Genomic DNA, 26654 nt, shown 5'->3' with positions numbered 1-26654 from the left:
CCCCGGAGTGGCAGGCCACGCGAAACCAATAATCCACAAGACAACTGGATTCGAACAGCACACCTAGGAAATCGATTCCAGCCACCAACAGTGACTGCAAAAAGCATCCCTGGCCTTCGACGAATATCTCTACAAACCGTACGTCAGATGTGCAGGGATTGTCGCCAGACGTCCCATTTTGGCAGGAAACCACCGTCAAGCTCGTCTACAGTGGTGCAGACAGCGTCTACGCTGGACGGCCATGCAGTGGGGACAAGTCTATTAACTGACGGGTCTCGTTTTCACCTCAGCTATAGCGATGGACGGATTCGAGTGTACCGACGTCGAGGTGAACGTTACGTCAATCATTGTGTCAAGGAAGAAGATCGGATCGGGGGCGGCTGCGTTATGGTATGGGGTGGGATTACAGCAAAACAAAGGACCCGTTTGATAGTGGTAGAGGGAAATCTCTATGGACAGCGCTACCGCGACAAGATCATCAGCCCTGTTTCAACATGACAACGCCCGGCCTCATATTGCTCGACGTTCAGGATTCTCTTCAACAAAACAACGTGAATGTCATTACCTGGCCGGCTTGCTCCCCTGATCTCTCACCAAACGAGCACATGTGAGATGAGATGGATCGGCGCCTTCGACGTCAACCATGTGCTCCACAGACACTCCAGGAACTTCGAAACAGGCTCCAGCAGATATGGACAGATATCCCACAGGACTTTGTGTGACGCCTGGTCCATCCTATGAGGCGAAGATGTGTTGCATGCATCGCAACCAGAGATGACACACACGCTATTGATTTGTAGTGAGTGATTGAGTTAAATTTTAAGTCACATCGGCAATATTTCAGCCATGTCGTGACTATCAATAGTTAAACATTGTACATATATTTAAACTGATTTAAAAACCTGTCAACGAAGGACAGTAAAATCACTAGATTTATCACAGAAAAAAAATATAAAACTAGTAAGGAATTATGAAAAAGCATAGCACAATACATGACGATACAATATAAAAATGGGCTACAGATCGTCAGCAGCTGAAGGTAGATCACCATGCTAGGGTCCATGGGGACTTACAGTATTTTTGCTACCTGCATGGACCCCAGCCGGATTATTGATTTGTAAATTGACAAATTGACATGTTCATGTTTTTTTTATGAAATCACGCATTCTCTGAAGTCACTATGGCAAATTAAGCCATTTGAACAATTACAGGAGTCTTTTATCTGTTTCAAACCGAAATGATGTGTAAAACTGAATCTGTATTTGATATGACAGCGTAAAATTGAAGATATGTGCTCAAGTATTGATATGTTGGAAAACCATACAGTTTAAGTCCGAATGTAGCTTTTTGATATGAATACTTTGTTCACAGCGCCAATGGAGTCTCACATGTTTGGAAAATGGGATTACACAGTGTTTGGTGTCATGGTGGCCGTCTCGGTGAGTACTGGCATATACCACGCCATAGTCGGCAGACATGGTAGACTGGAGGAGTACTTCCTGGCTGGGCGAGCTATGCCCTTCTTCCCCATAGCGTTGTCGATGCTGGCTTCGTTCACGTCCATCATTACCATGCTTGGAGCATCAGGAGAGGCGTATCGTAATGGCATCATGTGGGTTCTCAATGAAATAGCGCACTCTGTGGGAAAAGTTATAGACATGTGCCTCCTGCTGACCCTTCTGAAGAGACTGAACTTATCAAGCCCATTTCAGGTAGTGTTGGTTTCATTTTCTCAATGACCATGAACAGTCAGTCGACAGGGGGAAGCGTCGTGTGTAGTGCATGCATTTGTCTGGCAAAGGGGAGGTTATATTTCCATTTCATATCCCCACCATATTGTTACTGTAACAGCAAAACTATGGGTGTTAGTTGCTCCTCTCAAAGTTTGTCTGAAATTATAATTGGTTATTCATCAGTTCTATTTGTACTGGCATTTGACCGTTATTTGTTCAAGATTACTTGTGTTGTGTTTGAATCTCTGCCAAAAGCCAAGCCCATTATACGCTTCCGACTGTATCACACATTTCAAAATATGATGCATCAGTGACACAAATTATATTCAGTACTATTCCTAATTTTGACTTGCACTATATGTCCTCTTGTTTGTTCACCGTTTCGTCGAATATGGATGTCTACCAAACATCTTTATATTATCTTAACTGCACAACTGACACAGCTTTTAGCAGATATTTTTGTAGAAATGATTTCTTCACTTTTATTTTCGGTGAATACACAAATGTTATATTCTGTCCATTAGATGTTATTTTAAAATAAAGTCACGTCTGTATTATTTGATTGCATTTATTTCTCTGAGATCGAGTGAACAATCAATAAAAACATGTGTCAAAATATAAAAATTATGGTAAAAGTAGTAATACATTGTACATGTTGTCAAATGAAATGATCACACTTTCAATAAGTTGTTTAATTATTAATAATTTCTTATTATGAAAACAAAACGCCAGACTAATACTCTATCTATCGGTCTGCCAAACCCCTGTATCAGGTGAATAATTATAACAAGCGTACCCTAGTACATGTCATGTGATACACAGGTGATGTTTTTTGGTCTCGAGAATAATCATTTTTAGACTAAGAATCTTAATCTTTTCAGTACTTAGAAGGATATACAAATTATATTTTCATTGTTCTTGTCTTTTCCAGTATATCGAGGGTCGCTTCAAGTCCAGACTTCTCACACTCATTGTGACGGTGGCGTCTTGTGTACACAATGTAAGACACCTGTGGAGATCAACAGTTTGACCTCTGACTAAAATCAACTTCGTGAAGCCAAGGACAGTTATTTATACGTTAATGTCTAAACATAGTATCATATGTATTTAAGGACAGTTTGTGAATACACAATGCCATTTAGAAAATGGTCAAATGTAACAAATGTTATATTTGGGAGAACACTTTCTTAGTAAAGTACAGATTCTCATACCTTTTTATGGGTTGAGTCCCGTCCGGGATTCGAACCCACACTTGCCAGAGTGAGGCCCCTAATCGCCAGCACATGAAGTCAGCGATCTAACCCACTCAGCCACCGAGGCTTCCACAAAAATGGTACTCCTTGTGATCCTGCTACAACTTATATTATTCTAGCCAGTCTGGGTCCGTTGCATAACCGTGTCATAAATGGAAAGCCACGTGGCAAGATTTGCGAGGCTTCGCATTAAGGTACACAGTGTACACATGTACTATACAATGCCGCTCTGTATTGACATCGCGGCTCCAATCTTGTGTCTACGTGTATGTCGATGATGGAATCAGCACACAGTGAAGAGAAAGAAGAGTCCAAATGTATGTAGCTAGTTATGAAATATACAAATACAATTAATAACAGGATAAGTCAAGACAAGCAAGGGGTATCCTCTATTTATATGCAGCAGAATATCTGCACTTGTACACACTGGACGAAGTTCTTATCCGACTTATTAGTTACACCAAACACAATGAAGGTGCTATCATGTGACTCGATTGTCTGGTCCATCGATCACTTGTTGTTTGGTTACAGGTAAAAACGACATGAAACTGGCAGGTGATAATGGTTTATTCCACTAGAAATATAACTGTATACTAACTGTCGCTGTCCTGAATGAGACATTCATTCACCATAATGTATGGTCATGAGTACATTTTATAGATACATCCCCTTTTGATGTTTGTATCACTAGACTTCCTTGTTCAGAAAGTAGGTCTGTGTTGTAGGGTAGGTCTGTGTTGTAGGGTTGGTCAGTTGGAAGGTCGTCAGTGTTATCTCTAACACAAAGTTGTACAGTATTGAACTCGTTGCTTACTATAAACAGTTAATAAAGTTTATAGTAGAAGTGAATTACTTTCTTATTCATCACTACTTTTTTTCACTACTACTGTGTTGTGTATTTGGGTAATCGTTGTGCATGTTTGGAGGCAAATATTGCAAACTACTGAAAGGATTCCCTCGTTAGAAATCGCTGAAAGTTTTATAGATAAATACATGTTTCAACTAGTATTCAGATGATATATGTTTGCTTCTGCATGGAAGGATATTGTATCACTGAAGAATATTTTTCCATCATCCTGTCTCACAATGTGCATATTTGTAATGCAATCCTTTACATCACGCATGATTGATTTTACTATCAACACGAAAATACTGAGCACAATGCTCTTAAAATACCTGATTACAGTATATAACCATGAACATGCTGATTTTTCTACCTGTCTATTACCAGTGTTATTAACAAAAGAAAACAATGAAAACTCATTTCACCGTAAACTGAACATTTAATCTTAATACATCTGATCTATCGGCTCATACTGTTTATATGCAGACTTTTGGGGGAGGAAGAGGCTACAGAAATACCTTTTTGATATACTTATCATTGTTGCCCCTTATCACAGCTGCCCCTTGACTATGTTGGAGATGCGGTTACATGCACTTGGTCTTGATGGCGCGAATGTTGTTGGCTCCGTGCCATTCGAGCCACGGCGGCAGCTGGGCAGCTCAGGGGGATGTATAAGAGGTCCTGATACACACTATCGAAAGTCCTTGGAGGGGACCCGACACAGGTCGATGGAGCCGAGGTGCAATATTATATACAACCTGCATGGGCTCCTCTCCTCGATCAGCTTCTCAATCCGACCCTTAAGGTCCTGCCATCTAAGGCCTCCCTTGGCATTAATGGTGGCATTAATGTCTTTCTCAGCAAGGTCTGAAATTGAAATTTTGTTAAAGGTGAAGAGTTTACATTTAAGAATAAATATCCACTTTTTCCTGGCCGAACTGTCAAGAAAGATGCCAGGGCATAGTGTGGACTGAGGAGTGGCCTGTATAGAAATGCGAGTGCCGCGGCCTTGCTGGTCTGTCTTCAATGATCTTAGGACAATCTCCATGTAAGATAGATCGCTGGCAAAGGACAGGTCAGATAACAAAAATGCCCTTTGTGTTGTGTCTGTTGCTGAGTCAGCCACTACTTTGCTTACCCTGCAAAAGCCAAAGAAGGTTAACAGGTATGCCGACGAGAAAGGTGATGCTTCATAAGATTGCTACTTACCGCAGGGAGGAGCTGCGTGATGCGGAGTAATATTCCACTGTGATAGGTTGTCTTGCGTCAGCGCGAAGAGAGAGCCTGGACATTCCGGCAATGGCCTTCTGCACTAGAAAATGGTTACACATGCCCTGCAAAGAACTTGGCCTCTGCATGGATGCCAAGGCTGAGACATAAGAGCGCGCTGTACTGGGTGACCTACCTGACATGGGGAGGTATGCAATGAAATGGAGTAAGTGGTCTAACTGTACCAGCCAGATGTCGGGCAGGGGGTACACTGCCCTGAAGAGTTGTAGCGATTTAACCATTACATCATTAGTCCTCCATGTATTAGGGGTCACTGAGCCGGCCACTGAGCCGGCCACTGAGCCAGCCACTGAGCCGGCCACTAAATTGCTTACTTCCGTAGTCAGACGAGCCAAATGAAGCAAATGTAGCTCTGAAGCCTTGGCTGCCCGCTGCATCTGTATATAGTTGAAGGTGTGGGGTGGTGAGCCACTCCTGTTCCAGAAATAATGTTGTGTCGTTGTGATTGATGAGGAATTGTAGCCAGAGGTTGAGGACGTCCTGGATGCCTGCTGAAGTGCTTATTTGATGATGAGGCTTGCGTGCCCCTTTTTGAGCATCTATGAGACGCCGTAGGAATGGGCGGCCCATGGGGATTGCCCTGCATACAAAATTTAGCTTACCTACTATAGATTGCAGTGTATTCAGTGTAACCTCCCTGCTGGTTCCTTCTCGTATTTGTGACAGTTGCTGGACCAATGGGCGATCTTTTTGTTCCAAAGGGCAATAACTCTCCTTTTGAAATGATATAAGCGACGGTCCAAACTGTTGCTTCCGGTCTGGTTCCCGGATCAATGCGCGCTGCGACAACTACTGACATGTAGAGACGGAGCCAAGCTAAAGAGTTATCCTGTTGCACCTTCGTTCAAAAACGGTCGTTTACAACTGAATATTTTTAACTAGCACATATTTTGTAATGATTATTAGCTTATAATATCAACATTTGTTGAGTTTTCATCTACAAGACGAATTGTCACTTTGGAATAAAGCGGGAAAAACGTCATAAAAAATGGTATATTGCCACCGTATTTTCTACGTCAGAAAACAGCGAGGCATTCTGTCAGTCAGGGCTAACATATTGCATCGATGAAATAATGCAAACTCATTTTATTTATCAGCCTTTGTGTTATTTCCCACAACAATTCAAGCATTCAAATCTCAACAAATACAACCATGGACTTCAATTTAATAAAATTAGTGATACGCAAACATTTGCAGCACACAGACAACTTTGACAGGCCTTGACCAATGATCTGTATAATAAGTATTCATCCGCGCCTTTACAAATACTTTAAGAAGAAATAACGTTAAAAATAATAAAACAACTGATTTAAATGTTACTTTTTTTTATCAAAATTAAAGTTGCATCTGAATATTTGAATTTATATTATTTTTTTAGAAATAGGCCAAATGAACATCTACCATGCATCTATTATATCTAAGCACTCAGTTACCCTGTTGCAATATACATACCAGTCATCATACATTGAAATAAGAGATTTACCCATATTATTCTGCCCCTGATAACATGTGTCCCACCATTAAGTGCTCTGAGTCATCACAGGTGTTAATTAGTTGATCCATCATTTCTTACAGAATTCTGACACTCGTGCTCTTAAAATAGTAGTTAATTACAGAGATGTGTCCCAACAAACAACAAATCATACTGACTACCCCACAAAATGTGTATGATGCATAAATAGAACTAAATCATAGTTTTATCTTCTTGTTTTAGTCACATTATATTTATTTTAATGTTGACAAATTATTTCCCATACAAACCAACACACTATCCTGCTGTATCTAAGTATCCTGATTTTCATTCAACAGTACTTCAAGACACCTGTAGTATAAAGTATATTTTGTAGATATTATTATCATATAGCAAATATGAATTTTATATGAAAATATGAATATGAAAGTTTATCATCAAATCTTCTGATGGTTAAATAAATGCAAATTGAACCCCACAGTCATTCCATGTAGATACATGGATATATTTATGTTTTTTGTTTTTGCATATACCAGATTATACTTACATATGTTACAGTCAGTGTCTATAATCAGGCCCAATATGTATTCTGACTCAACATTTCAGTCAATATGCATATTGACTGATTCACTCCGGTAAGGTATATTTTTTCTTACATTTTCATTCAATTATTATTGCCTGAAAAATAGGACCGGATTTTAGACAGACTGGCTGAAATGAATAAGACTGCATAATTTAATGTCCTCAATTTAATTTGTATCAATTTTGATCTAATCAAGATCAAAGTAATTTATGTAAGAAATTAAAAATGTTTTCACAATGAATTGATTGATTCTGCAAACCTGAAAGAATACCAGAGTCCCTTTTTTATGTTACTTATCTTTATTAGCATAAAATTCAGTTCAGAAACAGATGACAGCTAAAAAGTCATGCATGTGTAACCAAATACTAGTAGACATGCACAAGTGTGCCAAGATATTAAATAAAATAATAAGTGTCATTGTGTCATTGTGCAATGAAGATATCTTTTGGTGTGAAGAGAAAAAAGAAAAACATTAATAATTTGTTTATGTTGGAATTTGAAACATCAGTTCAGAACAAGGAAACATAAAAAGCAAGGCCTAATGAAGTTTAGAATCAGCTTTATCTGTGTCACAATCATATGATTATTGTCAATCCAGACACTGCATTGATAATACAATCAACATTTTAGAGATTGGCAATTAGTATGAATATATTTTTTTATTTAAAAAAATGTAGTTTGTACAAATACTCTTGAATATGTATTTTAACTAACATGTAGGCTCCTCTGTGTCTGAATTTTTTAAGGCCAACATAATATATATCTTTCATTGATCATATTGAAATATAATGATGGTAGTATTTGGCAACAAACAGCTACAATTCATATACATAAAATCCTTGTATACAACATGCACCAATTAACCCTTAATTATCAAAACAAATTTCACTGATTTCCATTTCTTTTATTTTGAACATTGTAACATGATATCTAGTTTATGGCGTAATTTTACAGTGCCTGTTACTCTTTCTTGAGAACATTCCTCATTGCTCTCTGTTATATATCTGACAAATACTTGCATGTGTTGCTGTCAATATTCACAACATTGAGGCTACGGGCAACGTCGCAAGAGACCTTCACATTTCGTCTACCTTATCGCCTCACCGTTGTACATACTGAAATGCATGCATATGATGTAGCTTGCTCGGCGATGCTACAACATAGATATAGGAACGTATACAAAATCTACTTAATTTTCATATTCATACATCAAGGGCAACACTTTCAGTACCGATTGCAAAACGTCAACAAAGCGACATGGGATGAACGATCAGCCGATCTCACCGCATGGCTTCGAACGCCTATCTAGTGGATAACTATACAATATAATCAGTCGTGGTCATCCCTGATGTATCATTAAATCAAGGAACATTTATTTCCGGATATGGCAATAGATAAATCATTGTTTAGGCGAAAAGATATGCTGTCCACACACAAGCGTGATCGTTGCCGACAAAGTGAAGGTTATACTAGTTAACTGTCTATAGGCGTCATAGTAACATGTACGGCTCGTATCGCGCATACCACATGCACCGTCAGTTTAAGGTTGGACCGTCCGGGTCAGCGCACCTAGCGGGTTAGTGAAGGGAAGATAAATTGAAAAAGATCGCCCATTGAAGCACCTTGTCCCTTGGTAGCCTGACTTCACCTTTCAGCGTATCTATGGTGAGGCCGAGAAATCTAAGGCAGGTTGTGGGAGGTACAGTTTTAAGGTGAGCAACAGGTACCCCTAACAGGTATGGCAGGTACGACAGCCTCAGATTTCTTTGGCACAGAGCCAATTGGGGAAACTATAAGGTTATGAAAAAGGTTTGTGAGAGAATGGACCTGCTCTGCATTCTCGTTCAATTTCTTTTTGTAGCTTTTCCTTGACAACTTGTGGGAGAGAGATAGCGGAGTTAAGGTTCATAGCATCGCGTGGTTCCCGGGGATCCTGATACTGTAAGCTAAAACCATCACTGAAACCTAGTTTTAGTAATGAGGCCGCTGCTGGACTGATAAACTGGTAACGTTGTAGCCATTGTTCTAACCGCGAAATATTAATTGGGATTGGTGCCTTACAATGTGTTTTTGATGGGAAGTTTTGCTGGTTGCTTTGGTGCTGGTGCTTACATTGGCTTGGTCTTTTTTCCATGAAAACAAGATGAACCTACATGGCCGCCGATGTTGCATGACAGGCATTTGTGCGCGTAATGGCATGACTGCCCCCTGTCCCATCCTTTGCGATTGAAGTTCCTACAAATTTCGGCTGGTGTTGACGGGCGCTGTACCTGGTTAGAAAACCTTGAGGGTGTTATTTTGTCCTGCCTCTGGTTGGGTAGTATCAGCTGCAGCCATAGCTGCCCATCGATCGAAACTGTATGTCGTATTGTGCTCAACAGTCGCCCCCAAAGCGTGCAGCAGCACCGCGGATCGTCTCGATGTAGGTGAGCAGCTCCTGCATTTTGTTGATGTGTGTGCTTCGCTCTGTGATAATGCTGATGTAAGTCCAAGACACGATATTAGGAGGCTTGGATGGCTGTTGCCTGGGTTTGAAGGTTACCTGGCCTGGCGAATCCAGTTCCATGATAAAGTTTGATCCTTCCTGTGTTGGCTGTCTATTTAGAGGTTACAGTGTTATCATGTCAATGAGGTCTCCCCAGTGTATTTTTTCCCTAATTGCCTGTTTGACGTGAAACCCAATGGTTTTGGCGTTGAAATTTAGCTGTTGATTACTGGCTAACTAGGTTGCGGCGTTGATAATTGGCTGATTAGCAGTTTGAGAAGCTGTGATGGTTCAGTGAGGCTGCTGCAACGTGGCCACATTTTGGTGCCCTTGACTAATGGATTGTGCGTTAAGCATTGGTTGATTGGCATTTTGATAAGCCGTGTTGAATTGTGTGATAGGGTCGGCGATAGGTATTTGGTTAAAGTGTACATACGGGTACATACCTTGATTGTTGTCACCCCTGCAATTAAACACATTAGTAAACAATGCCGCGAGCGATAGAATTTCAGCGATAAAAATGAGAATGCCAGAAGTGACAGTAAGCACAGCAAGACGCTTTGGTAAAAGGAAGTGACGAAGGGTAGAGAACGTGACGTAGGCCACTTGAATGTAGGGAAGTGACGTAATTGCCATTGCTGATAAAAACGGAAGTAAATGGGGGATTACATGTTTGAGGTGAATTTTGTCTGTTAAAAGTAGGCTTACTTATAGGGGGAATAAATGGTAGAATGTAAGATAAATGCTGCCTATAAACCCATCTAGCGAATTACTGCTAAATGTTAATATGTGAGAGTTTCTTGGTTGCCCTGTTAGGACTAAATCAAGGACATCGGAAGATTGTAAGTAGCAGAATTGCAGTGGACAGTAGCTGGTATATTCAATGTGTCCAAGAGTACCATCTCTAGAGTTTTGTATCGTTAGCAACAGCATGATACATCATATGACTGATCCAAATCAGACTGACATTGGTTGCCCAGAGCATTGCAGACCACGTTCATAAATCAGGTCAAAGACACAAGTCAGAGGTAATGTTTTGGTGCAAAGACATGGACATCTACAACGTCATTCTTTTCAATTATGCAGATTATGGCCTAACCATCAATAGAGCACTATTTGATTCAGCTCACGGCGTCTTTTGACAGAACAATGCTGAGGCATACAGCTCATGCAACAAATGATTTCCTATGGGACCACACTGATCAGGTGGTTACGTGGGCCTCTAAACGGCCAAATTTGAACACCTTAGGATCAGATCGCTGTGTCCGACAGAGAAATCCTTAACCAGCAAGAGCAACAGCTTGCACATGCACAACAGGACGAGTTGGCTAACATTCCCCAACGTGTTGTCCGTACTCTCTCTTCGTTCATGGGCAGGAGGTGCCAGGCAGTAGAGTGACCCTAATTCTCATAACCTGCATCTTTGTCATTTTCCATTTTCCATTTTCCGTCTTTGTATTGGACACATGTCTACTGATGTCTCGCTTGCAATATATCATAGCCTGGTATCATAACTATTTGATAGTGATTCATAAACACATGATCATAATACTTCTGGAAAGCGTTTTGTTTCTTTTATAACCCTCGTGTGCTGTAAATGCGTGTTACTTCCCACATCCAACATCTTACCTGCAGTACACTTTATTAAAAAGATATACTGGGCAATGAATTGCTTTGCAGTTTGCATACATATGCTGACCAATTAAGAGACATTAGAGAGATGAATAAAGAACTAAGTTTTAGGTTATGTGAATGACAGGAACTTTGTAGATTATGGAACTGGATGAAAGTTTTGTCAGGTAAATCGATGACAGTACGTGAATGTTTATCCTTTACAATCTGCAGAATAAGTGATACTCACCGTTTCCATGAGGAGATCAATTTTAAGGGTTTTGTTCTTTTCTGAAAGGTGCATCTGTCTGCAGTTTAATTTCAACATGACATGTTTGTGTACAATTAATCAATGAGTTCTATTGGATGAAGTGTTGCTTTCCTATTTGCCAAATAGTGATACAAATGTTACCTTGACTCCAGTCCTTGGCCTTTATTTTGAATTGAAACATGTTTCATCTCAGTGAATACTCTACAGATAACGGTCGACAACGCCTTTGACCATGCGTATACATGCACGTGCAATAATGCCGGTGCAATAATGCCGGTGCCATCCAGTGAAACACAGATTTAGTGCTATTATACAGCAATGAAATATTCTGTAGTATTAAATTGTTAGGTTTGTAGGTTGGAGAATCACTCCTCGCCCTCAGTTTTACTCATCCAATCTCTCCTACATCAGGGTTTACAAAACCGAGTCTTGTTTTACCCTTACATGCTTTAATCTTACTCGTGATTGCTTATTTTTCAGATGTTCTACATGAGTGTAATCTTGTTTGGACAGGGAATGGCATTGCAGGCCGGTAAGACTAAAGGACGACATTGATTAAGACATCCTTTGTTGTATATTTACCAAACAACGAAGGTGTGCACAGTTGAAACGTTCTAGCCTAAACGCCTTACCTGTACACCTACAGCTACGCTAGCTATCCTGCCACACAAACTGACCACCACATTTCTACATTTAAGGGCCACAACCCTACCAGTTCATAACCTACCTGTAGTAAATCATCTCCATCTATGATGGAAAGTATATATTCAGTGATGCCGTGAGTTGGTCCAATTTGTATGCATCTCTTATAGCGTTTTAATAGAAAGCAAGGGTAATTGGGATCGGGACACTGATGGCGACTTACAGCTGAGGACCGAAGTGAATGCATCCACCGATCAGATACTCAGTCTGGGAAAACATGAAACAAAGTATGTTAAACTCAAACAATCATGCCAAGGTTTATTATATCTAGAGAGAAAACGTAATACAACGAAACTGGATTGGGTGAACATCTCAATCTATCTGCATAAATGTGTCTTGGAGACTTGTGCAAGAACAAATTGCCCAAAATGATGCAGACCTTGGACGTCAGTCACAGAGATGTCTCGGTGGTATTGGTATGCGAAATTTCAAATTTTCCGAAACGTCCTTCTATAAGTGCAGCCAGAGTACTGTGTTTAGGTTAGATGCGACTGGATCTTTGTGACCGTTGTAGTAGCGACTACATAGTTGATTGCAGCCAAGGATGTAGCTTAAGTAGAACCTTAAGTAAAGAAAGCGACAAAACCCTTTCCATATCATATAGAAATCTCTGCAGAAAGCAGAGCCGATTGTACGATTCTGACTTTACCATGAGCATGTGTTTATGAATCACTATCAATTGGTAATACTACCCCTGGTGGCACCCATCGCAAGCAATGCAAAGGCAAGTCATTTGTCCACTAGAAAAAAACACTGGATGTGTCCTCCACATGTCAAAAAAGTTATCAGAGTTGCCATTGTCTTCGATCCATAAAATTGGAACAATGAGGTCCAGTCAAAGAGGGAAAATGAAAAAAAAAGTAAAAATCAAATGAATCCTCTTGGTGTATAAACACATAACCACAAGATGGCGGTTAGAAAGAGAATGAGTTGGCTCGGGAAACCACGTCTCCAGCGCGTGTGGGTCAACGGCAAGAAAAGCATGACCATAGTGATCAGTGTTCGAGCTAATTTGTTTTTTTAAGTAGCTGGAAACACTTGTTTCCACATAGTATCGAAAGAAGAAAGAGAAATACATAGTGTGAGATAGGATAAGTTTAAAGATTATTTTTTTAATGTCCATAAATTATTTCTTAATCCTTTTTAACTCCACTTTAGAAAATGCACTGATCATGACCGCTGTCGTAGAAAACCTCAATTGTTTAATGACGTCAACAATCTTCAGCTATTACGTTGTTTCTTGTGTGACATCATCCAAAATTTATGAATCAGCAAAATTCGAACGACGTCAACATTGAAGCTCGGATGAAATAAACAATACACAAGTGATATTTGCCCTTGTGGTGGTTATTTTCTACCAAATGGGTAATAAAGCAGTCTTTTGTCCTTCTAACAGAAATTATATTTTGTGGGTCGGCGAAATTTTTTATCTACTATGCAAATTATTTTTGCAACACCAACCCCCAATTCACACCCAACATTGCAACAACCGCAAAGTTACGGTTGAAGACTCAAGTTGTTTGTCAGTTGTTTAACTGTTCTCTTAGCAACATTCCATATATATGACAGCAGTCTGCACATAATCGAGTCTAGGTTATGTTCCAGTCTGACCATCACGAAGTCTGACCATCACCAAGTCATTTAGTCACCGTTTACGACCTGCATAGGGTATGTGGGGCTATATTCTTCCCACAACTGTGACGACTCAAGACAATTTACACCTTATGTACATCTTCCAGTGACAGGGTTGTCCACAGTGGCATCAATCTTAGTGACGTCAGCGGCAGCTGTTCTCTACACTTCTATTGTGAGTTATTCTTTGGCCATGGTCACTGATCATAAAGTGTATTTGTGATTATTTTAAAACTATTGTTTCTGAAATGAATATATATTTTGAATCCTCTTTCCGAGGAAACCTAGTAAGTCTTCGAGCTCTGACTGACAATCAATTCAGTCCCCCCAGCCCCAGAATATCAAATTTGTTGTTTCCCGATTGGTTTGACTGTGTCATTCATTGTTTATTACTTGAGCAATGCTGCTTAATTGATAAATATATTTTGATTTAGTGAAATGTGACTTGGAAATGCACTATTTTCATTTATAAAAGAGCTCTCAATCTAACACTCAATTTCAAGCAATGTCACGTCAGTATAAATGAATAAGTCAGGCCTAGGCATTCATTTACTGGATAACTTTCAAGAGCAACGATCCATTCCAACAGGTCACATTTTATTAGCACCGTTTCCTCATTTCTTGTCAGATAATGGCAGTGACGTGGAATTGGTGGAGTTTTTAAACATCGCATATTCACTGGTTTCATGTATCGCGAACACATTTCACTTACATTGTTATCTATAATAATATAATAATTACGTTCCCAGGGTGGCCTGAAAGCGGTGATATGGACAGATGTTCTCCAGTACACCCTAATGTTTACTGGGATACTAGCAGTCACAATAAAGGTGAGAAGTATTCACATATAAGTAGAAATTTCACAAATAGCAAATGATAACATCAAATATTTCTAGAATCATATAAGGGATAACGTCACATCACGTCACGAAATACGGACGTAGACATCCATAAAGTCTGTCATTGTTAGATGTATAACAAATAAGTCCCTACAATATCCAAAATTCTACTGTGATGTTGTTTAGGGTGGTGGGATAGGTTCGTGGTTATTGCATTGGCGAGTGACACTAAAGGCTCGGGTGCCCCCCAAACCCAACCCAAGTCATAATATTGCTTTACTGGAATATTTCCTTTATTGATTTGAATTGTATTCAAATCTTAAATGAAATGAAACAGGGCACCATTGACGTCGGAGGAGTGCAGGAGATATGGAGCAGGGTAAAGTCTGGAGGAAGACTTACTTTCATGTGAGTACTGGTGTTGTCATAAGCAAAAAGAGGAGGAGGGTTGGAGTGAATCTGTTGCAGGGTTGTTGGAAGGAGATAAGCCTTCTATTACAGGGACTGTTCAGTTCATGTATTCAGTAGCAGCAAGTAATTGAAGTGCAAGTAAAATGTCGACTACTGTCGGGACCAGATTTTAATAACTGTCATTGGTGGCGAGTGGACTTAAGAGTAACCTCCCCTGGTTGGTAATGAACATGACAGGTAGGATCGTGACTAGGTTGTTTATGAACAGGACAGGTTTAATCGATTGAGAAGTTTCGGGATGGTACAGTTTCTTGAAGGCTGTCTTTACCAATGTTAGAGCGGTGGTTTGAGGCCTTTTCCCACATGATTTGCGACCTATCTCGTAGCCAAGTGATCATTCGATATATATCTGAACACGCCGTTTTCCTGCCAGCTTCCAACATTATCCTACATTCAAGAATGGAGTCAAACCCACATAGTCTGAACATTCATGGGTGTACTTTCATTGTTTCTAGGGCCTGTTATTAATTGCTGCTGACACTTATTTGACCTGTTGTCTTGCCTGTTTTGATTGTAAACTTACAGTGGCGTGTTTGAATATATCCAATGATTCATCTTTGATCTTGTATGGTCATCTACTGATTTTACAATATTGTTCTGTGCAAACTTAATTGTGGGTTAACCTGAGGGTTTCAATGTTGAAATCACCTAGTAACACTTCACATGAGTACAGGGCTTGAGGTTTGGGGTGGATCTGCAGCAGGGTTATGGACAGAGGGAGATTATCCTTCATATGACCTCAGTGGCTAGAGGATAATAAATAAAAGCAACAAAACCCATTCCATATTCATACGATTGTACGATTCCGACAATATCATGAGTGTGTGTGAATAGTGATGATATCAGGTGTACACGAAAAGGTGAGAGTATCCTGCCCCTCCAGTGGCACCCGTCACAAACCCAGGGTAAAGGTAAGTCAATTGTTAACCTGAAAAACATCCAAGGAAGGTCTGCAGGAGGGTATAGTGTTTTAAAAGTTTTTGTCATGTCACCATGTAACTAATCTCAACAAATATATATCGGCTGATTTGTCTGGTTAATTTACTCAGCATTATGATCATGGTTATTATACATACACACCATCCATCCTGTGTTGTGGTGTTACCGCCCAGTTACTAGTACCGCTGATACCATTTTTTAGCCTACATATCAGGTGGGATTGTGATCCATAGCTATACCACTTACTGGTGAAAGATGTCTGGTTGATGTCCATCATGTAATGCCCACACATTTTGTTTGTGTTTTCAGATATGACTTTGACCCGACTATCCGCCACACTGTGTGGACCGTAGGAATTGCCAGAATATTTAATCCACTTGGTATTCTTTTCCGACCTGCCTATCTTCAGCGTATTGCCGCCACGAAATCACTCACCGACGCAAGAAGGTATGAACACATGTTTCCAATTTCTTTTGCTTTCATTATTTGATAATTGTATACTAACAGCATCATAACTGGAGTGGACGTCTGGTTACAGGCGCGTTAAAACATACCAACTCATAGCTTACAGTTTCTTAATGTTTTTGCAATATTAAGTGCCATTAAAACAACAGTGGTGGTGCGACGTTACATTTTAATTCATTCATTCATGCAGGGGTATTATACCATTTATACATACATCCATACACTTATACACTTATATCATGCTAGTATCCAGTTATATCCGGAATGTATATTATTTTGACTGATGGACATGTACGAAGACAGCCTCATGTTATGATCAGGTTGATTTGTCTACCTTCCTTCACGTTGATGAACGTGCCATAACAACAGTACCGAATGTTTATGTTAAAGGGCGATGATGATTGGCCTTCTCTGCAGTCCCTTATTCGGAATCCTTTGCGTCATCAGTGGCCTTGTGGCATATGGTTACTATGACTACAAGAGATGTGACCCTGTAGCATCCAATCAGATCGACAAAAGTGATCAGGTATTGGTAAAAGCAAAGGTTAAGCATCTTAGAGTTTAACATGAACGAGTACAGGCACAACAGCGTCAGTTCAGTGGGTCGGCACTATCGAATTTTTATTCAGTCATACATGCACTGAAAATACTGAAAACCCTTTTATATATACATAACGAAAAAATTTAAGAACACCCCTATTTCTGAACCATGACAAATGGCAAAAATCATGTCATGGGATGACTGATCACAGAAGCTGGGCGATACTAATGTCTTCGGATAGAACGAACATTTGACAACAAATAAAAAAGATATTGGTGAGTTGTGATTGAAATTTACTGACAAAACCATCATGGTAACACAGGTACTGTTTTTGACCTCAGACAATATCTTAAAAATGTATGGAGCTGAAGGATTAAGTAAAGGAGTTACGTTAGATGTTTCATGTTAAAATGTTCCTTAAAGATTCTTCTTGACATGACACGCAAAGAGATCTGTAGCGAGTATAACCGCCACGTGCCCGGATGACGCATTTCACCCTACGTCTCATGCCTCCAGTCAGATTTGGATCTGATGATGGGTCAACAATAACCACTTCTAATGCAATGCTGCTTCCAATTGGCGGAAATCTTGTACAGGAAGATCTCGTGCCTGTATGCACCGCCCCAGAATAACCCCAAACATGTTCAAGGGGGTTCAAATCAGGGCTCACTGCTGGCCAAGGTAGAGTCGTTATTGCATTGGCCCTCATGTAATATACGACTGCATGCGAACGATGAGGCCTGGCATTGCCATCCATGTACTGAGGTCGAGTTGCAAGAGGGTGGTTTACATCTGTTTCAGACGAGTACTTGTTGGAAAGGGTTCTCGACGTATGAAAATTGTTGCCAATGTTCACCGAAACTGTGACGATATATTTAAAACTGAGAAGGAAAGTGCTGAGTGAAACACATTTGACTTGCCCTTTTTCTCTTCCATTCACTCTCTCTCTCGCTCTTCCCCAGGTATTACCTTTCATGACGATCGACATTTTCCGAAACATGCCAGGAATGCCAGGACTGTTTCTTGCAGCACTCTACAGTGCGTCTCTCAGGTCAGTTCTGGTCACAAGGGTTATAGGATCATAGGGACCTGCTACACGGCCACACAGAGGGTGTATGACGTCGTATTCACAGATGGATAAGCTTACAACGAATTTATTTTACCACTTTGCTTATCACTTTTCATAATTTGAAAACAAATGGATATTGAGATGCCTAAATGCCTTGGTATGTTATTTCCTTTATTTAAAATTCAAGTATTGCATATAAAGTAAGATAGTAATAAATAAAAGCATAGGTATGTGTTTAGGAAATAGTCATGATACCCGATGTTCGCAGAAAGGTGTGCGTATCCTGTAACCTATAAATAAGTAACCACATCCATGTAACCTGCATCTGTCTATCAGCCATATCTATGGCTGTCGGAATGTGCATACCTTAACTATACAACCACCTACACGTTTACTTGACCTGGAATTAATAAACTTAAATACTGTTATTTTTCAGCTCGTTATCATCAGGACTGTCGGCCCTTGCGAATATTACATGGGAGGATTTCGTAAAACCCCGTGTTTCTGCGATGTCAGATTTCAAACAAATGGCTGTTGCCAAAATCTCAGGTATAACAGTAAAACCAGTTATTGCTTCTGAATTATATTTTGCATTCAAGGACACACAGTCCGAGTTGGATGTTATGATCTGCTGTAGGAGATACATGTTGCCGGACATGTAAATGTTCATTGAAACACATATTGTCTCTTTTGAGACGTTATGTACAGCAGGGTATCATTTATGACTTGTCACGGCCGGTCGCCCACAGGTGTCATCATTTCAACAAGACAACCATATTCGGATGGTGCATCCCAGGAATTGATACCAAACCTCCACATTATCGGACAATTTCTTGGTTGAGACCAATCAGTGGTAGGACTCAGTTGATTGAGGGAGCTCAACATCCGGCCTCTATGACCTGCGACACGCCCAATGTTTCAATGTCACCGTCAGGCACACTTAGCTTGTTGTAGACAGCATCGGAGGTACAGAATACAAGACTGGGACAGTATACTGTTCACAGACGAGTCTATGTTTGATTTGGACAGCAATGGTGGTTGTGCAAGGATCTATCGGTGTCCAGGATAACGTTTTTTGCGTAGCTTGCATTACTCAACGTCGTGATTTTGGGGGTGGAAGTTAAATGGTATGGGGTTCATCACAACTCACAGGAGAACACAGCTCATCATCGTTAATGGCAATTTGAATGACGTATGCCTCCAGGACGGCATCGTTAGATTGTGCAAATAAAGGGACGTAGCGTCACGTTGCAGCACGATAATGCCCGCCCTCACGTTGCGGGTGTATTAACATACTTTTTGAGGCAGCATATCACTGCTATACTGCCGGATGACCACTCCCCCATAGAACATGTCTAAAATGAGATGGAACGACGCTTACAGCGGGACCAGAACTAGCTCATAACGCCAGCTCATTTGTGCAGATCTTTGGTTGATATTTGGATTAACATCCCCAGGCTGTTTTCAATCATCTTGTGTGTTTAGTGCGCCGCCACTGCCTCGCCTATATGAACGCAAATAGTGGTCACACTCCATGTTGACATTGTTAATAGAGTGGTTACAGTGCCCATCTTTTAGGGCGTGTCGCTCTGTCGCCTGTTACCTGGTATGGGTTTGTCAATGAATTTGTTATGAGGAAACATTGATCAGACGAATAACCAAATATTATGTTGTTTTTTTCAATAACAAAGCTTTTCCTTCTTTTTTATCAAGCACGGTTACTTTTTCCATCAGTACATATCATTAGCATATATTTATGAATCACTTCCATTAACTAAAAGGTGAGAGTATCCTGGCACCCGTTGCAAACACTAGTAAAGACAAGTCAAATGTTCACCTGAAAACAAACACATGTTCCTTACGTTCGGGCAACTTGGGATATAGACGTTTCCCACCTCTATCGTACCACAATTGTAAATGTACACCTCAACGGTTGCTTCAGTCAAGTCATTATTTCCCTTATTTCTGTCGGTAGCATATTTTGATATGCCTAAATGTTATGATCGCTCTTATGTCTGCTTCTCTTTTCAGTGGTGGCGTGGGGAATTGCTATTTGTTGCGTGGCGATATGCGTGTCATCCATGAAATCCATCCCCCTACTTCAGGTGATAACAGGATAAAGCGCATTATTTGTCTCTCAACATATTGAAGTAATATTGTTAAATAGTGTATTGATAATTAGTCCGTCACTTTTTTCATCTTCCTACTCTAGGTGAAAAGGTTTCAGGACAATTATCTGTCTGAGAGGGTTGAATTATATGTGATTTAATCATTTACATATTATCATTTTTTAAGGTTTTGCTTTAAATAAAGACAAGGAGGAACTTTGTTTCAGATCTATTACAGCGCCAACTCAATCATTGCTGGGCCAATGTTCAGCCTATTCTACCTCGGTGCCATGTTCCCGTTTGTCAATACAAGAGTATGTATACATTGCTGATTTACCCACATCAATGCACCGAAACTGTAAATATGTGGTCAGCGTACAGGTTCTAGTAAAACATGATTATAACATTGTTAGTTTCTGATTAGTTTACGATCTACACAGTTTCTTGTTTGTTGTTTAACGCAATATTCTACCTATATGACTCTGAAGACCAATTTTAACCCGGATCTTCACGGGTTTCATCTACACCTACGAGATAACAATTTATGTTTGCATATATATTTACAAATCCTAACATATATAATGTTGATGCCATGTTTATCAAAGGTCATTTTGACCTTTGAGACTATTGTGAAAGACGGGTGTATCATTCATTGCCAGCTATTGTTTCACTTTTACTTTACAATCCTGAGAATTGGCAGTTGTTGAATCTTAAGGAATTGCCTTGATTCAGGTCAAGGTCTGGACAAAATGATTTTGAACGTAATTGTAGTATTTTATGACTTTGCATGTTTTAGGATATGGTGGTGAAATGCTGGTTCTGTGTTTGCAAGACCTAGTTTCTATATATCTTATGACACACTATTTCTCATCTACTTCGCTTCTTTACATATTATGAAAGTAAACTAGACTGTATCATCAATTAACACTTCATCCATCTCGGGATATGGAACTTTTTGGCAGTCTGGTATTCCGATAACCCTTGTATTGACAGCCGCGAGTAGGACACGCTTCCTTGCTGGACTATCATAATTACTCCGATTCCTCTCTGTGTAGTCACACATTCACAGAAGGTCGCGTTAAGTGAACAGTGAGCAAACTTTGACCACCCAAACAAAATGAAGGAAGCATCGGTTCTTCGGCCAATCAGAGGTCAGACTTCTTAAAAAAATCAACCTCATGTCTCAACTGCCTCGCTTCGGAATTTTCGATCTCAGCAAAACACAACCTTCAATCCAAAGTATACCCTCCAAGTAAACCCTGTGGGACTTGATGTCGTGACGATCAGAGACTATTTGAACTACTGAGTTTGTGTTACAGCATGTGTCTATCCTCTCTTCGACTGTAATTGCTGCACTGATGGCTTGGCAGAAGGCTGATAGTTTATGTTCGTTATGTTCAGTTTACTATCTTCAATTGTAACAACTGGCAGATTTAATTGGCTAGCTTAGCTTGTATTAATATATATAGTATCCATCCTCTCTCCCTAGAGCGCTTTTGTTGCACTGCTGGTTGGGATCAGCTTCCTGACGTGGCTGGTGGTAGGTGCTAGTATTTCCCCAGGGGTGAGGAAGACGCCCCCTCTACCACCTGCCCCGACTGATCACTGCCCGAATGTCAACCTCACTCTGCCATACAACATGGTGACACTGAACTCAACCAGAGATGATCTACGCCAATATACGGGGTAACATATTTTGCTATGTTAAACAAAGAAACAAAGAATGTATACTCTGCAAAAATGTCACACACCATTGTCAATACATAAAAAAGTATGTTGAATTTGTGATATTTGTTTTGAAAAGAGGAATTACGTTTGTTACGATAATAAGGAGGATGATGTCAAATACGTCTCCACCCTGAGAGGTATCACCTCATGAAATTCAACCCTAATGATTACATATTCAATGTTTTCTTTCTGCCAGTCTGGTTATTAAGTAATGTATGATTTCCTACCAGGTCAGGTCTTGACGCCTTCTACAGCATCTCTTATATTCTGTACCATGTGTTTGGATTCCTCATCGTGCAGGTGGTGGGCGTTGTTCTCAGTCTGGCCACAGGTAAATGCCAATATGACCAACTAATATACTATCTTCACCCTTCCAGACTGAATATCATTCTAGTCCTATACTGATATGTTTCATTTTACATATGTTCGTAGAACATATTCAATTGAACACCATATATATTCGAAGGGAAAACGAATCAAAACATCGCTATATAACACACTTTTTGACTGAATACTGCAGGTGGAAACAAGGATGGAGTTAACCCTCTCTACGTCAGAAAATTCTTCTTCTGGAGGAGTGAGCCGGAAGAAGAACATGTGATGGTCAGTATCATGGGCCAGAACCGTAGGTCGCAGAATGATAACCTTGTGAAATGGGTACCAACTACTCTACCTTTTATGTACAATTACACCTAATCTGATCTTTCAGAGATGACAATTAGGGAAACAAAGTTCTGTGAAATCGTTTTCAGCTTCTTATGTAGACCTGTGCAAAGAACCTCAACATACCAAGCTGGATAACGGGATGATTTTAAATTTCTAATTGTGAATTGCATCGTCATGTTATGAAATGTACCGTTAGTTCCAACTTATGACGTCTTCATTTCACTGTTTAGGTACTTTAAATCATGTAACATGTATTCAAATTTCATGGAAAGACACATTTCGCTTATGACTAAACTTTCTAATTAAAGCTTCATCATCTGGGGCCTGGTTAAGTCATTCCATATAATGTCTATGGTAGACATCAATCAAACACTAAACGTAACGGATTGGATACTTTACTCAGGTTCTTCTACGTTTCATCGTATCCGAGGCTTGGGGCGTAGTACATTCTGTCAGTAACTGGTTCGTCTGGTTATTCGAATATTACCAGGGCTTTACTTTAATATTGCTCACTGCAGCAACAACAAACAAATAAATGACAAGCACGTGACCCGTGCATCCTATCCCAATACGAGGGACTTTATGTTGGCTCGTAGCTATGAACCTAGGCTTCAACATGTGCTTCTCTGTTTTTCTTTCAGACTTCAGGAAGGTTTGCTGACACATCAGATGCCCCGGTGGAAGGACCAAGTGGCTCAAACGATGAGGGACAAACAGAATCGTTCATCACGAACCGAGTTTTTTGATTATTGGAACTAATTTTCATATTATTTACACATTAAGGACACGGGATCCGCATTCACTTTACTTTTCTCGGCGTTTGTACATCACATTCAAGTAATTAAGGCAATAGTAGTCGTTACTCTACTTTTCTAACATCCTTTTCCAAACACAATTATGTTTAATTCACCTGTATTCACAGAAGGTTTCTTTTGCGTATATTTAGCGTATATTATTAGTTGTAGTAGTATGTACAGATTGAAATAAAAATAAATGCAGCAAAGAGGGTTTGGTTGATCCTGGCACAGACAGGCTGGTTAGGCTCATCATCAGTTCATGGCCCTTTCTCCCTCTACACGCAGCCCGAACAGCGAATGGGACTTCTCCCAGGAAGCGCGGCCTAATCAAACCAACCCACAACTTTTCGTAGAATGTGAAGACTCCCCAACTCTGCAGCCTTCTGCGTTACCCAGATTGTCAGAAGGGATGTATTCATTGTAGCAAACCCTGGTATTCTCCCAATGTCAGTCAACAGATTGGGGTACCAAACCTAAGACACCGACGACATTGGCTTGACAGAACGGAGACCCTGAGGCCTGGAATAAATCGGGAAAAATCCAAAGTATTAGTGCCAACGTGGTAGGAGGGTTCAGGCCGACCAGCCTGTCGAGTTTCAAGACGTTATCACAATTTTTGATTTTCAGCTTCCATGCGTATTTTGTCAAGTCATGGCTTGACAGAACAGAGCCCCTGAGGCCTGGAGAAAATCGGGAAAAATCAAAAGTTTTAGTGCCAGCGTGGTGGGAGGGTCCAGGCCGACCCGCCTGTCGAGTTTCAAGACGTTATCACAATTTTTATTTTCGGCTTCCATACGTATTTTGTCAAGTCATGGCTTGACAGAGCAGAGCCCCTGAGGCCTGGAGAAAATCGGGAAAAATCCAAAGTTTTAGTGCCAACGCAGGTGTCATGTTAAACAAACGTAGAAATGCAATCTTTTTTAACAGTAAATCAAATGATACTTGGTCTGGGAGATTGACAGACCTTAAAAACTGACAGATCGCATGCTATCGTTACACCGGTGTACAAAACACTCAAAGTGGATACAAATTTAGATGAGCCTCTAGAAATAAAGCTACATAATAGGCAAATGTGTAAATGTATCAATTTTAACCCCTATGCCTAAATTAGTGACTGTAGGTGTATAACATCTATAAACACACTGAAAAACCTCTGATGACGTCATTATGTTGTTGAACACAATACCTTAACCTGTTTGTTAGACCTCGGCGATATCCTGTTTGAGATCATTAGCTATCGGTACTAGCTTTGATACTTACAGAAGGCTTCGAAATGATTTTAAGAAGCTATTTTTCAGGAAAATGAAGTTTATTTTAAGCAACTAAGAACTGTTTAATAAATTCAAGAAAGGATCCCTGGTGTGTTTGGGGGAGGGGAAGGAGGGGGAAGAAGCACTCGTAAATTCACCATGAATATATCAGTTGAACAGAGGTGAGGTGAGGTGAAATGGGGTTTAATGTCGCGTCCAAGATTATTGCACTTATATAGCGACGTGCATGTACGTGTGCGTGTTTGTGTGGCTGCTTGTACTAGTCCGGACTGATGCCGATTTATAGTGCTAGCTCACTGAGATGCCATGCCGCAGTTTAACATGAATACCCCACTCAGACACAGTATACTGACTCTGAGCCGACCAGTCCTTGTTTTAACCCCTTAATGCCGAGCGCCAGACAGGGTAACAACAAATACCATCTTTTAAGGTCTATTGGTATGCCGCGGTCGGGGATCGAACCCCGGACCTTCCGCTCTCCGGGCGGACGCTCTACCACTAGACCACGGAGGCGGTCACAGTTGAACAGATGTGTAACCATTTTTATATTTTTCTGTATGTCAGGGACACTGTTTAAAAGTGTTGAAATAAAAAAGGACTCCTGGACCTGATGGTCTTCAAGTATATTCTGTCCATTAGATGTTATTTGAAAATAAAGAAACCTCTGTTTTCTTTCAAAGTATATATTTCTGTATATATATATATATATATATATATATATATATATATATATATATATATATATATACTATGAACGTTTCTGCATCTTAGTCAGTATTACATATGAAGTATATGACCACACACACAACGTGAGGCAGAGCATTGTCCTCCTGTAATTCTTTTCATGAGATTTTGTGTGATTGTGGAAATGGTTTGGTAACGTTTATATCTTGTGAATGCACAAACGATTTATTCTGTCCATTGGATGTTATTTTTTAAATGATGACACGTCTGTATTATTTCAAGGAATTTATTTCTCTTTGATCGTGTAAACACAGCAGTGTCTTTTAAGCGAACTAAGCAGATTACACTATTGGAAATTATTATTTGAAATATCACATTTGTTGCTTCAAAACAATTAACAGTGATAACAAATAGAACTCGACCAACTTGACACATGTGCCTGTCAGACAGAACAACAATAGCACCAGTCCTTAGTACGAGGTCCAAGGGAGTAAGTTTCATTAGCTCTCATTAGAGATCAGTTTAGCAGATGAAACATCTGGCCTCAAGTTGTATTCATCACAATGTTCCGTTATAAGTTCTAATATCTAGCATGTTTTCACAGGAGACGCACGCCCTGACCCGGGAATTAGTCAGCCACTTTTTCACTATGTTTGACGCACACAACTCAGCCCACAGTACTGATACATATAAACAAGTTGTCATTCATACGTATACACATTGAAATCACCTCTATGCACGAGCCTACTATTACCACACAACCCAAAGAACAAAGCGAAAAAAACTTTCACTAATCATGAGAGTCAAATGTACTATTCCGACTATATCATTAGCATCGCTTTATGAATAACTATCAACAAAACACTTTTAACACCAAACACAATATATATACGAACACACTTGTATGTACCAGAACGCTATAAACATCAACAACAATCTGTGCACACTGATGTATGCACAAGAACGATGTTTTCAATCATTAATCTGTACACGTATGCATGCACCAGAACGCTATTACCATCAAACATTAACCAGAATACTAATGTATGCAGCAGAACGCTTTACCATTAAACGTTAACCATGAACAATAATGTGTACACGAGAAAGCTGTTACCATCAAACATTAACCATGAACACAGTTTAAGTATATTGATTAGCATGTGTGAAAAGAATACATTATCCATTTTTGTTCTTACATATA

At 40.0% G+C, this 26654-nt stretch overlaps 1 protein-coding gene across 1 annotated transcript; it reads left to right on the top strand.

The window, feature by feature from the left end:
• The first annotated feature begins 1367 nt into the window (after positions 1 to 1367).
• On the top strand, positions 1368 to 23447 carry LOC139479601 (sodium-coupled monocarboxylate transporter 2-like). Its single transcript, XM_071262442.1, has 16 exons — positions 1368 to 1712; positions 2665 to 2733; positions 12022 to 12073; positions 13983 to 14050; positions 14625 to 14705; positions 15052 to 15122; positions 16434 to 16571; positions 16980 to 17115; positions 18093 to 18181; positions 18636 to 18748; positions 20231 to 20304; positions 20535 to 20621; positions 21797 to 21993; positions 22266 to 22366; positions 22556 to 22638; positions 23343 to 23447. Exons 1-16 carry the CDS (start codon positions 1377 to 1379, stop codon positions 23445 to 23447), a joined length of 1800 nt encoding a protein of 599 aa, XP_071118543.1. The 5' UTR covers positions 1368 to 1376.
• The last annotated feature ends 3207 nt before the right edge of the window (positions 23448 to 26654 follow it).

Source organism: Haliotis cracherodii, unplaced genomic scaffold (assembly GCF_022045235.1).
Source record: "Haliotis cracherodii isolate W230 unplaced genomic scaffold, xgHalCrac1.p SCAF_4, whole genome shotgun sequence".
In the NCBI taxonomy this organism is placed as follows: Eukaryota; Metazoa; Mollusca; class Gastropoda; order Lepetellida; family Haliotidae; genus Haliotis; species Haliotis cracherodii.
Note: the sequence above shows the minus strand (reverse complement) of the source record. Positions and strands in the feature narration are given on the sequence as shown.